This window comes from Nesoenas mayeri (genome assembly GCF_963082525.1).
Source record: "Nesoenas mayeri genome assembly, chromosome: 3".
Classification (NCBI taxonomy): domain Eukaryota; kingdom Metazoa; phylum Chordata; class Aves; order Columbiformes; family Columbidae; genus Nesoenas; species Nesoenas mayeri.
The window spans coordinates 78,751,827-78,770,383 of NC_137544.1; the positions used below are offsets into that span (position 1 = coordinate 78,751,827).

Consider the following 18,557-nt stretch of genomic DNA (forward strand, 5'->3'; position numbering starts at 1 on the left):
AGAATTTTTAGAAGTTTGAGTTTGTATAAGAGTTCCAAGTCGTACAATTTGCATCTTGTGTGATTTGTGTGGTTGGAAGGACAAGGCTGCATTCTCTTAGAGTTACACATTAATTATTGAAGTCAAATATGATGAAGCAATGAGTGTTATGAGTATTCCTATGGGCCTTAGGCTGTGGTAAGACTCCAGATACCTTTGTTGTATGATTTAGGTAACTTTGTGTCTATCCATGGGTAGAAACTTAATTTTCTAGAAAAAACGAGTTTGTTCAGTAGGAGTTTGGAAAACAGCACAGCAGGTATTTCTAATAATGCACTGACACTGTAATTTTGATGCATAAGTACATTTGAATATCTGGTGCTTCAGTTCTTGTGGGATCTCACATTGTGAACTTGTTGGGTAAAATATTATCAAAGATACTTTGCAAGTCTTATTTGGTCTCACTGAGTGGGAACAATGATGTCCCAAATTAGCCGGTAGAAGTGCCTTTTGACTGCTTTGGTTCTCAGTATTTAAAAAAAATAATAATTAATACTTTCGACACTGCTCATGATAACTTTTCATATTTCACCTTTTCCTGGCTGCTCTGTTCTAGGCATCCTAAAGGAGGATCGTTTATTCGGCCAAACAAGGCAAATTTTGGAGTAGATTTTCTTACTGCAGTAAAGGATCGGTACGGATTGAATGATCATCAAGATGTTCAACATGGGACAGAGAATACATTAGTATTTGGAAAGAAGACTGTAGAATTTGTTGGCATGGATTCTATTGCAGAACAACAAAGGCGAGTGTAATTAATGAAAATCTAAGTTATACTCTTAGTGACCGATTAGTCAAGTACTAGTTCAGCTTTAAGGAAAGGAAGCTGGCTGTCTTGCATATAATATTATCATATCTCTGAAAGTAAGCCAAGCTGCACTATGGTGGAAAAGGCAAGAATCTTCCTATTATGGCTTCATAATTTATCTGTTTTACAAATAGGAACTGGGATTATGTCACATTTGAGAGATCACTTTGATTTCACAAAGTAGGAGATTATGGTATTTGGGGAGCAGTGAGCAAGATAATTTATTGTGATATTGCAAATCATACACATGCATGACCCTTTAAAAATAGGTATCTTTTAATATGTTCTTAATATCGTCCAGTATTATTTCATCTTTGTTTACTTGTATCAGTAATGACTCTGTAACTAAGAAAGGGAAGGCAGGAAGTCATTGTACTGCTAGTGAAGAAGTCTTTCAGTCACTTTGTGTTATGTTCGTTTATCTGGAAAGGTAAGACAGGAAATAATGATGTGTAATAGATTGCAGTTTTAGCAGCCTCCAGCAGTAGCGAGGTATCAGTTTAGTAGGTGGCCGTCTCCTTCTGAGCTGATATCCCACAACTGTTTTCCCTTTGTCTCCCAGAGTATACTAGGCACTCAAAAATACTCTTTTTCATCTTTTTTTATGAGAGATATGAAGAATGCACAAATAACGTAGAACCTCTTGCAAAAAGTATCACAAGATACCTGTTTAATTTGAAACCTCGAATTAAATTACAATTTGCATAGCTATATTTTGTCCGGTTTATCACCCTTTTTTCAGTTGGGTGCGAGTTGGTTGGTTTTTTTGGAGGGTGGAGATTGTAGTTCAACCAGACCTATTTTGTAGTAGCAATGTAAAGGCAAAAAACAGGCAAGATGTGTCTGGTTTTGAGTGAGAAAGACATTGCACTGTAGCAACATGCACACTGCTAATTCTAAAGGAGATTATATGTGTAAAAAGGGTATTATTTATTTGTAACAACCAGATATTTATATAACATACCTATTTCTGTCTGAATAGTACTTAACAGAATGTTCTTTCTCATTCAGCCAACTGAACCAACTGGTAGATATCTCAGTGCGTGAATGTGCAGTGAGCCACGCTGGGCAGGAAGAGGAAATCGGCAGAACATGTGCTAGTATCCTTTTATGCTATATTGGATGATACCACAAGTAAAGTACATATTTTAGCATTCCAAGTGTTCACTTCAATGAATGATATTTGTATCCTTTTATTAAAAGTATTTAGAACTGGAGTTTATATTTAGAAGCTTAAGGCAGTGTTTACGGAGTTAAAAAGTAGATGCCTACAGATTTTGAGAGGGAATGCAAATTGTGGATAAAAATAGAAATATCATCATAGGTTGCTACTGTGACTGCAATTTCAAAAAGCTGCAGCAATGTTTGGGGGTTTGATTGTTTTATTTATTTATTTAACTCTAGAGTACATAACCCCATAAAAATACATAAATAAATGCTGTAGGCACAAGAGGTTTCCAGTATATAATAAATAATGTATTTAATATACTGTGTGTTGTAGTGAAGTTAAAGAAATACAAAGCAGGTATTATTTGTTCATTTATAAGGACTGGTAAGAGTTCCTGTCAATACAGAAATTAATCCATTTTAGGACTTTTAAAGTTAAGCTCTTTTATAAAACTGTATGTCATTTACATAACACAAATCAGTCTAAAATTTACTGTAACTGAGCAGTAGTATCTCATAGCTGAAACAAATGTGATCTATTTCTGTTTATTTGATTCAAAACCAAACTGTAATTCTCTTTTCTGAAAAAGGAAGTTCAGATTTGAGATAAGTTTATTTTTCTTAATGTGAAATTTCAGGTATTAGGCATATAAATCTGTCAAAAAATCTGATATCAACTTGGGAGACAGTGACAGCTATTGCTTCTCAAGTTCAAAATCTGGAAACACTTAATATCAGGTATAAATATTAATATTTGGGTTTCTTTTAATTTGGGGTAGGGACAAAAAAGAAGAGGCTCTTTTATATGTGGGGTCAGTTTTCTAAAGGCGGCTGGATGCCTCAGTACTAATTTTAATGGGAGCTAAGTTTTCAAATACTTTTTTAAAAAGTCTTGTCCTTAAACAACTTGTGTGTGCTGTATTTTTCAGACATCCCTTTTCAAGAAAAAACTAGAACCCTAGATGTTTAGCATCTATGTAAAACTAAATTCTGGAGAAGTGCTTGGGACAGATAGATGTTGACTGGAGTTTTGTAAGATCAGAAAAATCAAAGTTGTCTGAAAAACAGAATACAGATCTCAGCCATTAAAGATTTTCAGGAATTTGGGCATTTGTCAATGTGTTCTACATAACAGCTTTCATCATTTTTATGCAAATGGGCTTGTTGGTGAGGGAGACTGGATTAAAATGCATTGTAATTTTTTTACAGGGTGCTGTAGACTTTTAAGCAGTTAGACCAAAGGTTAAAAAAAAATACTCAGAGTACTTTATAGAGATGAGGAAACATAGAAGTTTAGGTTTACAGCATCATAAGATGCCCTTACATATTTCTGTGCCATCTAAGACAATTCTCTTTTTTGTCGAGCTTCATTTGCCCCAAGCAAGAACCGCTGTAACACGTGTACACATCCCCATTATGTGTGTGCATTGGGGCTGGCTTGCAGCAGGGAGCCGGCTTCAGCAGGCAGAGCCAGGCCCACAGTGGGTACCTGCAGTGGGTCAGACCATCTGGAGACTTGGGTCTGGGTGGCACTGGCAGGACCTGGGGACTCACCTGGCAGATGGGCCCTGTAGAGGAAGCCAGGACCTTGAGGTGGTACCACTACAGGAGTGTGCAGCCTGCCTGGGAGAGCACTAGTAACGCATCCTTATCACTAAAAATCTTGCTTAGCATTTTTTAGTTAGGGTTAGCAGTAGCTGTCTGTTTGTGTTCTGCGTTTGCAAACCTGTTTGGGTTTTTTCCATGAGCTTTAGAAATTTTTTTCTGCATAGAAAAACTGTAAATATATTTTCATTTTATTTTAGAATCATTCCGAATGTCTTAAGACTTTATCTTTGGTTTTTCTTATCGTCGATATATTCTGAGTGCACAGACAAGTCTTTAGGAGCCCACTTTTGTTTAAGAATGGTGCTTTACCAACAGTGTCTTGACAGCAAACTTAAATAATCATAATGCTTTAACCAAACCTCAAGTATCCCAAGACCGAGTCTGTTTCTGTCCTGAAATGATGCTGATGAGAACTGTGGATCATGGTAACAGACCAAGGCGAATATCTCTCGTACAGTGGTGACATTGGACAAGGAGGGAGGATGTTGTTAAATAAAGCTGCAGTTCCATTGAAACAAGAAAGAATTCACAAACGAATTTCAAAATAAAGGACATTTCTGGTACACACCTATATACTGTAGCTGGCACATGCCAGAATAATTTTCTGGTGTGAACTAACACAACTGCTTAAAGTTTGTAAATAGGTAGCAGCCTAAACCACTAATTTTGAGAACTTAATGTTATAGCTGCTATTTTGTTTTGTTTTATTGTCAAAGTTAACACCTTGGCTGCTGACTCTGCTTTAAGTAGTGTTATTCAGATGTTTTGGAGTTTGTACTAGTTGTTGAAGACAGCAGCAGGGCAGCAGGACTGAAGACAGAAACCCAAAACCTGACTTTGTTTTTAGAGTCTTGGAGATCTGAGTTGAGATTAGCAGCTTCCAAAGCCTCCATTGAACAGTGCACACAATGTAGCTAAACCAACTGAAACAGATTTAAGCTAAATTGAAATAAATACCCAGTTACTTTAATAAAAAAGTGACCCCAATTAATGTGAGAAAAATGTATTTTTTGAATAGTTGTAGGCGTTCCATTTTCTTCAATATTTAGCACTGAATAGCTGTTTGCAACCTGGGTGCTATTTATAAATTTAACTTTGCCTAGAGCATATGTTGTCATGATTTGTTACTATCAGCATGCATGAGAATACAGAGAATTTATATTAGTTCACTTAGAATATTTTTTTCAGTTTTCCGTATTTGAGAAGTGTAGTCTAGACAGAAGGCTTTTTAGGAGTTGTTTGTGATAAAATTGCAAAGCAAAATGGGATTGATGCTGGAATCTGACGCTTATGACTACAAACTGAATTTTTTGTGCAAGGAATGTCAAAAGAAGAATAAAAGTGACTGGCCATCCACCAGCTCTCTAAGAGCTTGTTTAAATGAGGATGTTTAACCCATAAATATATAACTACAGAGGTTTTTATCATAATACGCAGATAGATAGGAAAAAAATTTAAAAAATTGTTTGGTGGTGAGTAATCAAAACTAATTTGAAGACTGCAGAGTTGAGAATCTTTAAACTATTTTATAGTGATAGTTTGCTATCAAGAGTAGATTTTACATCCTTTTGTTTTACTGGTGTCTGAGTAGTCATGTAGGGTCTTTATTTGCAATTGACACTAAGGACTTTAGGCTCCAAATCTGACTTTGTTTCATTTAATATTAATGAAAATCATTCTTTTCATATTCAAAACTTAGGGGAAGAAGAAGGGGAGAAGGAGGCCGCAGACAGATGAATAAGTATTCACAAAGCAGAAAAATAAATGAGGAAGGATTACGATTGAATATAACTAGAAGGTTGTTTTCTAATATTTTAAAATATGTGACACCTTGGCAGGGACATTTTAATTCTTTTGTGTGTGAATTTGTTTTATCTTTAATACATAATTCCAAATTAGTAACTTAAATTAATGCAATTATTAATTATACTCATAATTATTCTTTTTACACAGTGAAAACAAAATTAAATTTCCATCTACATTAAATTCTGTATCCAGTGTCTTTTCAAAATTGAGGATTCTGGCACTTAATCAAACTGAGATAACATGGACAGAGGTAATAACCTTTCCTTTATATTATATTGTTAGGTTTTTGAGGTAGGTAAAGCACAAGAAACGTTTATGCATTAAATTATTCTATGGAAATGTAATCATGCTTGAAAAAAGGTGCTATAGCATGACTGTATGAGTTATGTATTAACTAATGCGATTCCTACATAATGTAGGAAGTTATATGGGCACAGGAGTCTCAAAGGAAACATTCATCTACATTTGTAAATCACCAAGTCAAGATAAAGCATTTGGAGTATAATATAAATTCATGTCCGAAAGGTTTACATGAGTGAAAACTTTTGTTTCCTTGTAGTTATTAAAGGCTGATCTGTATTTTTATGCATGTAATAGAACAAATGCAAATGGAAAGAATGTGTATCGTGACATGAAGTACTTGTTTTGCATCACTTTGCATCAGCAGGAGACTGACTTAGTATCTTTGCACATACTGTCAGTTCTTGAAATACATGGTGCCTGGTTATATGCAACACAGAGCACAGAATAAACAAAGCTCTGACTTTTTTCAGGGGCTGAAACATGCAAACGTTTAAATGACTCTCCCCTAACATGACATCTAATTAAGAAAAAAGTCCTGTTGTCAGATTTGTTAGCAATGGGCCTTTTTTTCAGAGATGGGGCTTCTGAAGCACATCTCGGTCATACCACGTTACTTAGAATGGCTTGTAAATTCTAGCCCATTATTTGGATTTCGCAGGGGCAGATTTTGTATGTACTGCATTGTGAAATTACCTGAATTTTCAGATTTTTGCTGCCAGCCACTAAGTTTCTTCATTCTCTTCTCTCACAGCAGGGCTAGCAGAGGGTCATTGCTATATTTTTGTTTAGTGTCCACTCACTCTTAAAACATCAGTGGGTTTATGTTGGGACAGTTGATAATCCTTCCGTAACAGCAGTGATATGAATGGTGATGTGAATGGAAGAACTGAGTGGCCACAAGCATTTCAAATGTTGTTCAGTGCTCATCACAATAAATCTGTGCTTTGTGGTGGTTCCAGTTTCTCCACAGCAGGGTGGCTGAGGGGCTGCTTGGAGCCATTGCTGTGGGCAGGGCAGGGTTCCCTGGGGTAACTGAGTTTCATAGAATAGAATCATAGAATCATTCTGGTTGGAAGAGTCCCTTAAGATCATCGAGTCCAAAAGGGAGTTTCAGGGAGAAGCCCCAGGTTAGTCAGCGCAGGTTAAAAGCAAGAAGCTTTTGCATTTGTTTTGGAAACTCTGCTCTAGCTGATGATTCATCATGGGTGGTAAAGACATTTTTGTTCAGAAATCTTTTTTATAAAAATGAAATTTGCTCGATTAATTCCCTTGTAAGTAGGGAGACATAAGCCTGTGCTTATGTTCATGGGCAGCCAAACAAAAGGGAAAAAATAAGGGGACCTACCTGACATTAATAATCTGTGAACAAACTACTTGAAAATGTTACTGCTCAAGCTATATGGCGAGTTACTTTGAAAAGTCATCTTTTTAATAGAAAATAATAATATGATCCAGGCAAAAGAGAAATACAGTGATTGTCAATGGGAATATCAGCACAGTCTGAAAATCCTAGAAATGTTTTAATTAAAACAATTCAATGGTGAATAGCATTTCAGAATAACTTGCCTCCATGCCATATTCCTACATATGGTAACAGTTTTAAAAAAGAAGATAAGACTTGTCAGGTGGTTTTTTTTATTTGTTCCTCTGATTTAAAATATTTTTCACAGTAGAGAGGCATGCTTAACTTTTATGCAGTTATGCATCAATTTTCCAAAAAGTTCTTTCAGTAGTGTATTATATTCATATATAAATACATCTAAGATTTCTATTAATATATATCCATGAAAGAGCTTATTACTGTGTAATTGTTGATTGATTGTTCAGAACATAACATACAACCTCAAGGGGGAAAGATGCCCTGTAAAATATGTTACAGTTAGAGACCAGTGACTTAGAAATTCAATTAAAGCATGTGAGAGTTATGAATTCTTATGTATGCCTCCAAAACCATTTTTTCTTATTCAGCATTTAGAACACAGTGTTATCTTTGTCATTCTGTTTTCAAACTGAGATCTTACATTTATAAAATAATCTACTATTACACAGACTAAAATAAAAACCTGGGTTAGAGCAGAGGTGCAGGATTGTGTTTCTGACACCGGCAAGTCATGAGCAGTTGGGAAAAATTCTGGGCAAAGGGCAAGCATATGGTAGTTTATTATAAAGTAATCTGCAACTCTGGGGCTTCCTGAGCTGGAGACTATATATCTGTATTGAATGAGTCTTTGTGGATTTTTTGTTTCATGATTTATCTAACTGTGTTAAGAAACCATTTGAAAATACCCTTTTTGGGTTTTTTGTCTTGCTGCCTGATAAATTTCATTTAATAATTATTGATATGTTACATGCAAGTAACTGAGAGCAGCTATTCTCTGTTTCATAGCTTTGATGATTCTTGTTAAGCTGCTTCCCCATTTATATTATTTGTTCCTGGGATAAAGAGACTGAGAATATAGGAAAATTTATAGACTTACATGGTGACAATTGATTCTTGTTGTCTCTATTTCTTTAGCAATAGGTCTTTGATTTCCATTTCTCTTTTTTGACGAGCGGTGGCTGTTCTACTGGCAATTTGTCCCAACCTCCCCACCAGTTACCCACAACAGCCCCCGATCTTTCCTGAGCGCTAATTTGGTGTCAGATCTGTGAACTTTTGTTTCTGTATGGGAGCTGGTTTTAGCAAAAGTTGAAGATTCAGCAATTTGAGTTTCTTAAAATTGTGATGCGACTGTCATTTGATTTTGGCAATTTGCTACTCATTTGGTCAGTCTATTGAAAAATCTTTTGATGCTTGACAGTGCATTTTTTCTATTCCATCCATCACAACCCAGGGCGTTTGGGGGGAAATCCCCTAAAGGTTCTCTGTAGTGAACATGCACCTCATTTCTCTTGGCTCTGCAGGCTTCTCTTCAGGCTTCCTCATCACTAGTAGAGAAACTCTTTTGGTCTGTCTTGCTGAAATATTGGTGTTTCCTGTTCTTGCTCTGGAGCAGGACAAGTTGTTATATCTGAGTTTATAAGTTTACATGTGTTGCAGATATGACAGCAGGATGATGTTTCATATATAGGTGTGTGAAACCACAGAGCCCCAAATTATATACTGCCACTTGAAGAGATCTGTGTTAATATTTTGTATTGTATATATAATAATAGTAAAAACCTACATTCAGCTGTGTAACTCCATACATCTGTAACAGCGAGAATGAAGAACAGTTGATGAAAGGAGCCTTTTTGGTGTCTAGGTTAGTGGACTCTTACAGAAGAATTGGTTAGCTATATATGTAACAAGTTGAATTTGATTGTCCAGATCTCTAAACTTCACTGCTCTGTAACCTCCTGACAAAACAAGCTTTAGGTGATGCTAGCCAATTCCAGATGCGTTTTGAAAAGAGGTGGGGGCTTAAAAGTAATTTATCACCTACAAGTTCCAAGAAAATAGGAATGCAGATGGAGGAAAGACACACACACACACACCTGCTTATTTTAACCTGGGGGGGGCGGGGGGGTGTAAGTTTTTTAAGGAAGGAGTAGCAAGATGAGCTCACGCTTAGTTTGACTCTGGAGAGTACACACAAGAAAAGCCTCAGTGAAAAACATAATTTGGAACTCAAAGGCAAAAATCTGTAGAAAACCACTCAGTTCCAGTGCTTATGGAACTCCATTTGCTAAAACTGCACAATTTTTGACGCTTGTCACAATTCCATGCAAAACTGGGTCTTATGACAGCAATTTGTATTGCTTTGTAATTGTTCATTTTCAAAAGTTGTGTTATCTGCTGTGGACTTTGCAAAAAATAAATCTTTATAGAGTAAAATAATTCTTATGTAATTTCAGGACATAAGATTTAAAACAAATATATCTTTTTTCAACTTGTAGCCTTTTTGAACTAATTTGTTGCCTTTAGAGTACTCAAAAACTTCGGGATAGGTGCTGACTTAATGCAATTCTTGGTTTTCAGTGGTTTCATGTGCTGACACAGTCCCATGACAGCAAAGCCTTCAAGTGCAATAAATTAAGACATTTTAAAAGTCTGTCAGCCCTGATGCGATTTGCTGAAGTTGCAGAACCATTAGCAGTCGAGTATATACTGCCATTTCCTCACCCCATCATAGGGAACATGTAGAAACTGAACTGAGTTCCCAGATGTCACCATCCGAGGCTCAGCAGGTACCAGCCTCAGGCCCGGGGCTGTGCAGACCCCCTTTGGTGTCATCAGCACTCATAGATCCAGATAGGAGAAGGAGGGGAGGGCCAGGCATTCCCTGATGCTTGCTTCTCTGTTTGGGGGAGCTTTGGCTTATTCTGAACATGTGCTGAGGAAATCTTGCATAAAATATAATTTCTAGAATAATTTTTCCCATCTTTTGTTATATTAAATAAAGTTTTGCTCTTAGGTTCTTCTTTGTGCTCCAGGATGGCCAGCACTTGAAGAATTGTACCTTACTTCTAATAATATTACACTTTCAGAAAGGTAAGATGAGTAACATAAGTCAGTCGTTTGTGACTGATGGACTCCAAAGTTACACAGCAGACAGTTACATTCCTGTAATGTTTACATCACCGTGACATAACTGTGAAATAAATGATGCAAACTTCACGTGATGTACTTCAAAACATTTATAAATGCACACAATTACTTGCATGCAGTTATATACTTAGAAAACTAGTGTTTTCATTAACAAATAACTTGAAATGTTGTCTTTGTTTTTTCCCTGTGTGGCAGGCCTGATAATGTCCTGCAGACCCTGAAGCTGTTGGACCTTTCAGACAACCAGTTACTGGATGGAAATCAGCTGCATCTAATAGCACATCTCCCCAGGTAGCTGTTAAACAAGTGTGCTGGAAATTCTTTGTCCTGGATATTCATCTCCATAGTCATTGTTGACTGAAATACGATAGTATCGATGCTGCATGGAAGGTTTATGGAATCTTGAAATAGAGGCATTTTGCCCTCTTGAGGAGAGGAATTGCATTATTTAATTGAGTTATTTTAATATAATCTTATTTTTGTTGTATAGTAACACATTTTTAAGCTGTATGTTATTAGGTTTTCATTACATATTTATGAAACAAAAGTGATTTATCATGCTATCAAGTTCTTTATATATTAGTATGCACAGCGTTTTATCCAAGATGACAGGACTGTAGAGTTTGTGTGGAATAGCAAAGCAAAGAAGCCATGGAAGTAATTTCTTAGGAAGAGTTTTCTGGCTGCAGCAGTGCAATGTGGGCTCTTCAGTAGCTGCACAGCCACCCCGGGGTCCTTAGAGCCTGCGGAAAGCTGTTGGGCTGTTTGTGGGAAGCCGTTGCTCCTGAGGCTGACACTGCAAAATCGTTGGTGATGGATGCTTGTCATGAGTGCTTTACACCCATGGTGCTTACTTATTTGTCCTTTGTAATGAAAGCAAAACAAAGAGTTGTTGGAGGGAGGTAAAAAAAGCGTGATAATGCTTCCCTGTCTCTTGTCAGCAAGACTGGTGAAGGGATTTGAGCACAAGACCTATGGGGAGAGGCTGAGGGAGCTGGGGTTGTTTAGTCTGGAGAAGAGGAGGCTTAGAGGCGACCTCATCACTCTCTATAACTACCTGAAGGGAAGTTATAGCCAGGTGGGGATTGGTCTCTTCTCCCAGGCAGTCAGCAATAGGACAAGGGGGCAGGGGCTTAAACTCTGCCAGGGGAAATTTAGGCTGGATATTAGAAATAAATTCTTTTCAGAGAGAGTGGTCAGGCATTGGAACGGCCTGCCCAGGGAGGTGGTGGACTCACTGTCCCTGAAGGTTTTTAAAATGAGATTGGGCATGGCACTTAGTGCCATGATCTAGTAAATGGACTGGAGTTGGACCAAGGGCTGGACTCGATGATCTCTGAGGTCTTTTCCAACCCAGTCGATTCTGTGATTCTGCTCTTGAGTATTAACTATGGGGAAGGTTACCGCTGTTACACTACAGGTAGAAGCATGTGGCACGTTTTTGGGGTAGCTTAAAGACACACAACATACACAAATGGTATCATTCCCATACTGCATTGGTAAATGTATTTCCACTTTTGCAAAAGAATGTCTGTGGTAATACCCTTTACACAGATTCTTCTGATTTGCTGTTCTCTCAATAGCAGCATCTTTATGGAAGTTACAGGCCTGAGCTCTGATTCCCTGCTTTGGGGTTACCACCCAGGGGAAGCAGGTGTGTGTGTGTTCCTTAAGCATTTCAGTTACAGTGACTGGAAAATTGGGGGGTAATACGATAGTTTTGCTAATTTGCAGAAATATTATCTTGCACTGTAGCAGCCATGATTTTAAATAGCCATAAGCTATTTTTTAAAAATCACAGGAAAATCACACCATTTAAATCCAAGAGTCACTTATTCTCTGAAAAACTTATTCCCTGAACACTGCTGACATCTGGGTACTGTCTGTGAAGCTGCTGTTCATTTGTCAGTGATTTTGCATCATGTCAAAAGTTGTTTAGATCTTTGGGATTTAAAAAAAAAATGATGTAGTATTTCTTTACAAAAAACTTCCTGTGCCATGTACAGTAATCATTGTATCTATTAAATTTCAGATTAGAACAACTAATACTTAGAAACACTGGACTATCTTCTATACACTTCCCTGATGCTAGATTTGGTATGTAAAAGAAGTAATTTATGATGTATAGCTTTATAATTCTGCTAATTTATTTTTTTCACTATTGTCTTGTAAATTTACTCTTTTTTCTAGGATGCAAGACTAAAATGTTTCCTTCACTAAAGCACCTTGCAATAAATGACAGTAAAATATCACAGGTAGGTTAGATTGTGATAGTTTCACATTTTGTAAATGCCTGTGTCTTTGCTTAAGAGTAACTTGCAACTTGCTTTTTAAAAATGTCTTTGATTGTATGTGTAAGATCCTGAGGTAACTGTTGAGTACTTGGATCAACACAGAGGCTTGATTTCAAAATTTAAGAAACATCTCAGTTAAACATGTTTATGGTAGCCAGTCATATCCCTCTGCTACCTCGTAATTCCTCTTGCAGAATTTTGAATTTCTGATGATCTAAAATGCGGAGTAGTTCCTAGGGGTTTTTGCTTCATTTTGTGGTTTGTTTGGGGTTTTTTTTCTTAGTTAAACGTAGTGCAGTTTTTTTCCTTAGCTACGTGAACAGGGTGAAAGTACTTGGTTCTGCTGACCAAAAGAATAGTTTCAGTCATGGCCACTGTACAGGAAAAGTCAGCATTACTGTGTATTGTTCTGCAATTAGGTGTGGTTTATGTTTCCTCGAAAGAGTGTTCCCTTCCATTTCAGTGGTCATCTATCAATGAGCTTGATAAACTGCCAAGTTTGCGGTCACTGCAGTGTCACAATAACCCTTTAATGGACACAGAGAAGAACCCAGAGACCCTGAGACAGCTAATTATTGCCAAGATAAGTCAACTGGAGGTTTTGAACAAGTCTGAGGTATGTGATATTTCAACAAATTGCACGAGTCTGAGGAAAAACATTAAATAATCGCCCAAGGAATTGTTTTCAGTTTATTTTAAGGTTACTGTTTGTTTGGGTGCAAGAAAAGTAAAGTGCTGACTATGTTATCATCTAGTCAGTGGGGCACTTAGTAGGACTACAAGGTCTGGCCCTGCTTGTGAATTCTGCTACCTCAGTGGGGACTGGGACAAGATGGTGGAATGGCGGCGATTTTTAAGTGTCAAGTTGTGTTGAAGTTGCAGGACTGGTAACAAAAACCATGCTCTGGCCAAAAAAAAAAATAAAGAAAGAAAGAAAAAGCAGCACAGTTGAATCTGTTTCAGTGACAGTAATACGAGGATTTTCCTTCTGTAATAGAAAAATAGCATTACCTAAACCAAATCAAACTTTCAGCAAATGTTTATCATAGAAGAGAGAAGAAGCAGCATCAGTTCCATAGCTACAAAAAGCATCTTTGCATCATCATATACAGTAACGTCTTTGCTTAGATATTCATTTATGGATCAGTCAGTACATGGAGGTAGGAGTTGCAAGATTCTTATTAAAATGTACTGGATCTATGGATCAGTCTGTACTTGGCGATAGGGTTTGTAAGATTCTTGGTAGCATTAAAACATACTGAACACCTAGATAAGAGCAAGGAGTCAGTGACATTATTTAGATTTTCTTCTCTGGAAAGTTCTTTAATTATATCATGTGCCATTCCTGTCAGTACAGATCCTTCCTGCTGAAAGAAAAGGCGCAGAGCTTGATTATCGCAAAATATTTGGAAATGACTGGTTAGCAGCTGGTGGGCATTGGAACCCAGAGAAAAACAACCCAAGTGAAGAATTTCTTGCTGCCCATCCCAGATACCTGTTGCTTTGTCTTAGTAAGTGCAAGTACAGTAAAATTAGCATTTCCTCATTTCTGGCATTGTGGTAGTGCTGGTTCAGTCTCTCTTCAGTTTCCCTTGCCCTTGATGCTTTTTCCATGTGCTTCTACTGCCTTTGGAAAGCCCACACATTGGCAAGCCCGTGTGTGAATGGCTTTTGCTTCTGTGGGGCAGCCGTGTAGTACGGCACCCTCCTGGGCGCTGCTGCCGCAGAACTGTGGCCATCTGCCCTGTATCTCCACTGCTCAGCACACAGGGGCTGTCTCCACCTGGGGCTTTTTTAAAGTTGGCATGGTAAGCAGCACCTCCCTGTGCCTGTCACCTGCCCCACCCCAGCCCCTGAGCCTGTGCACCCTCCAAAACGCTCCAGCAGCTGATGAAGGCTGATGTCTGCAGCAGCTGGCGTGGCAGGAGCCCACCTCTTTCTTTCCTTGGTGTCCAGGCTCCTGAGGGAACTGAGGCTGCCATTGAGTCTTTGAAGGGTTCATGTCTATGTGTACTTTCCTTCACACAGAATATGGTGCACCTGAAGAAGGAGAACTGAAGAAACAACAGCCTTCAACTCTGAAAAATCAACTTCTGAGTAAGAGGCCACAAATGCATTGAAAATATTTTACAAGCTTAAGTGTTTCCTGGGTGTGTTTATGGAGAACAAAAGATTGAAAAGCCTTTAGGATGTCACAGAGTTGCAGCTTGTAATTTTGCTTCTCCAAACTGTATCATTGAGTTTGACCAGACACCTGCTTCTGTTTACTTCCCCCAACTCCTCCTGCCACTCCCCTTCCACCCCGGCCCCCCATCAACCCAAGCCACAGGCTATTCTGAATTAGGACTTAATGGAGACTAGAGGTAACAAATGCTCCATTCTGACAATCTGAATGGCTTCTCTACAGAAGACATTTGAGATTTTAGCTGCACCGTTTTCTGATTTGTTTGGTGGTTTTTTTTAGTAGCTTCTTAACTGTAGGAAAGCCAAGCAAAAATAGGGGTAGTTTTGCTATTTGGGGCCATCTACATATTTAAACTAGGTTACGTCCTAGACTTACAAATTCACTTTGCTTTGTTTCCCAGTCGACAGAACTGAACCTTCTTTTTTTTTACTTCATGGGCAAAATAGTATTTTAAGGCATTACATTTCAATGCATTTTAAATAGAGAACTAAATAGAACACTGAATCTAGTTGGCTAGACATAACAGAAACCTTTTTTAAGAATGAGTCTTGTAATCTCTGTAAAAGAATTAGGCTATTAAATTCTTTAAAATGTGCTTGTGCAGTACTTACGACATATTGAAGGTCAAAAACTTGCTCTAAACTGAGTAGGCAGTTTCCATTCTATTGCAGGTTATTTTAAAAAGATAACTTTTTTTTTGTCAAAAGAAGTATTTACCTAAAATGCATAATTTCTGGTTAAGTATCAGGGAGTCACTTAAATATTTTCCCTAATTTACCCAAGACAAATGAAAACTTGATTATTTGAATAAAATTACTTTGAATTCTTCAGAGAATGACTAAGTGCTACCTTAGCTGCTCAGATACAGGCTACAGCCTCATTTTTTTCAGAGGAATAGGCTGAGTGAGGGGAAACAATTTGTAATAAAAACAGACTAGAAAGACTCTCTGCTCCTAACAGAACAGAGCTTAACCTTCCTTCACTAATGCCTCACTGTTCTTCCTTAAGCTTTGACAATTAAGTGTCCCGAGAAACCTGAACAGAAGCCAGTAGAGAAAAAGCTACCAGGTAAGAAGTCTTTGCTTTTGTTTAAGCAGCTGATTTGTAGCTCCTTTTCAAATAACTGTTTTAAAGAATGTCCGCTGGCTCTGGCTTTCTCAGCCTCTGAAGATTCTTCCTTCATGTCTCTGTCATGTAAGGAAATGACAAAGGTAGAAATGGTTTGAAAAATCTCATTATTTTCCTGACCTTCATACTGACTTTCAGTCCAACTTGAAGACTGAAAGTTGATGCTTGCCTTATGACATCTGCTGCTGGTTCCATGATTAATATGTCCGAGTCAAGGAAAGGCTCATTAACTGGTGTGAAATCTGGTGGATGTGTTTAACCAAATAACAAGAACATAAAGTTGGAAGAGCCAACTACATAGTCTGCAATTCTAGATATTGAGGTCTAGATATGTAAGACATTTAGTTAAACATCTAATTCTGACCTGTATCGAATTTGTCTTTTCAAGTTTTAGTGCCTGTAGTGAGGCTACAATGAATAGACTTTATTCTAAATCAACCCAATGTCTTAGAAGGATACATCAGAATGTAGTCTGAGAGAAAAGACTTACTCAAGCTTTATTCTAAAATAAAAATCACATTTATTATCACAAGTTGCATAAAATCAGATACAGCTTTTACAAAAATGTTTGATAGAAAAATATTTGTCTAAGTACAATGTGTGGTATTACAGGAATAACTCACTATTGCTGTGCCTTTAGATAAAGCTTCAAAAGAAGTGAAGGTTCAACGAAAATATTGAGTGTATCTATTGCAAACACAGGTATCACCTCTGGAAAGAACTACATTTATCCAGGATCCATTACAAAAAATATCCCTTCATGTGAATGACTTCGTAATACTAATATAAACAACTCTACAGGAATTTGGGACTATTCTGCTGGGAATTTGGGACTAATAAATGTAATACCATTTCTAAGAATGGCACTAGTTCCACAGTGACATTTACTTATTTGTGCTGGGAAAGCCGGTTCCTGGTAATGGAAACGTCAAGGAACAGGCGCCAGATGCAAGTAGTCAGAACCTGATTGGTGTGTGTCCCAAAGGTCACTTAGTTAACATGTAGTAAATACAAACTCAAAAAAGTAAATTATGAAGCTGTAACACTTTAGTTTGGTATATGGCATCAAAGCACTTAAACCATAGTAGCATATCCTGTCCTAACCACCAGAAATTAAACCATTTTCAATTTGATATTAGCAGATATGGTTTCAGGTACAAAAGACATTATTGCAGTGTTAGACCTGAAGCAGCAAGCCAGCCTTTCACTGCTGCTATAAGCAAGCATAGTTGAAACACTAATACTTGGCTACAGCTCAGTGGTAGCAGCATTTTTCTAATGACTTTTCTTTCTCTCCCCTTGACAGAGTCTATGACTATTCAGAGGGTCAAAGGATTGCTCTATCGCCTACTTAAAATTCCTGGTTCAGAACTGAAGCTGTCCTACAAAAGTTCCAAAGTGAGTTAAAAATGGGTAACTGAACAATAAAATACTGCATGCTGCTAAAGGTCAATAGCATGTTCTAAAATACTACTTAATGAAACTGTTTTCACTGAAGGAGGGCAGTCTTCATGCTGTAGTTTAGGACCTAATTTCATTCTGTAATGACAGATTCTCCCTGACTGCAACTGCCTGATCTATATTTGGGTTACATGAACAGACTTCAGTTTTAAGTCTGATCAGATTTTTTTTCTTTTCTTCTTCTAGCTGGAAGGAAAAGAAGTTGAACTAGACAATGACTTAAAGCCTTTGCAGTTTTACTCAATAGAAAATGGAGACTGCATGTTAGTACGCTGGTAAGAAGGGATGCTCTTGACAGACTGAAGGAAAAGCCAACACTGGAACTGCAGAAGAGTTACATACTGCGCACAGACAGCACAGCAGCCCCTGCCTGAACACACACAGGATCCGTCAACTTCACATGTGGCGCCAGAGGGCTATACAGTAATTCTTTCAGCTCCTGAATTTAATCAGTGTCCATGAAAGCATCTGCTTTTGGCTGAACTGTCTTACTTGAGAGGTACCAAATAGTGCTTAAATGCTTCAATTAAATAAAACTCAAAGTAACTTTTGGAACAATTTTATATTGCCTTCCCATTGCAATGGTGAGAATGTGTTTTACTGAACTGGGTACATAATTTAGTTGTGATCTCTTTGCTTATAATAGGACAAAGTTAGTGCTGCGCTGAAAGAGGCTACTTGCTCTTTTGTTTCCACCTACTTCCAAAGACCCTAAAGCAAAAAAAAGTAAAACAGCAGCAATTGTAGAAGTATCTACACAGCCTTAGACTATTTAAGGTCAAAATCTGACAGTACCTTCTCCCCTGAAGTGTTAACATACCACAGTATCAGTTCTCAGCATACTGCAAGGCATTGCTATTTATTTTACATTCTTTAGCATGCTGTTCCTCAATTTTCTTTTACTTTCACTTGTGTACCCTCAGATTCATATCTAATTTAGCTATCAGAAATCCTTCCTACTCAGACCAAGTTTTCAGTACTTCAAGATTTGGTATAAGCAAACTTTGATATTGTTTTTATGTAAAATGACAACGGCATTAAACAAACCTAACCCCTAACTCCTAACCCCTGGCTGTCCCAGCCCCAGCACAGATGTGGGCGGCCCCTCAGCCAGCACAGAACCTGCTGCAGCAAGACTTACCAGATGCCCTGGTGCTGAGCACAGCTCCCCACTGCATCCTGGTACGGCCCTACACTGAGTTAAATCAGTAGTACTTTAATTTACAA

The 18,557-nt window shown here is 37.7% G+C and overlaps 1 protein-coding gene across 3 annotated transcripts in view; it reads left to right on the plus strand.

Moving 5' to 3' along the window:
* Positions 1–18,444, plus strand: part of TBCE (tubulin folding cofactor E) — a 29,221-nt gene extending 10,777 nt beyond the window's left edge. For all 3 annotated transcript variants that reach the window (XM_080342615.1, XM_080342614.1, XM_080342613.1), the window contains exons 4-17: positions 596–784; positions 1,859–1,947; positions 2,653–2,752; positions 5,576–5,678; positions 10,129–10,205; positions 10,458–10,553; positions 12,295–12,359; positions 12,453–12,517; positions 13,020–13,172; positions 13,914–14,067; positions 14,585–14,653; positions 15,750–15,809; positions 17,176–17,267; positions 17,517–18,444. In XM_080342615.1, coding sequence (XP_080198741.1) covers positions 596–784; positions 1,859–1,947; positions 2,653–2,752; positions 5,576–5,678; positions 10,129–10,205; positions 10,458–10,553; positions 12,295–12,359; positions 12,453–12,517; positions 13,020–13,172; positions 13,914–14,067; positions 14,585–14,653; positions 15,750–15,809; positions 17,176–17,267; positions 17,517–17,609 — 1,405 coding nt within the window. In that variant the 3' untranslated portion in view covers positions 17,610–18,444. The remainder of the gene's footprint in view (positions 1–595; positions 785–1,858; positions 1,948–2,652; positions 2,753–5,575; positions 5,679–10,128; positions 10,206–10,457; positions 10,554–12,294; positions 12,360–12,452; positions 12,518–13,019; positions 13,173–13,913; positions 14,068–14,584; positions 14,654–15,749; positions 15,810–17,175; positions 17,268–17,516) is intronic.
* Positions 18,445–18,557: the final 113 nt, after the last annotated feature.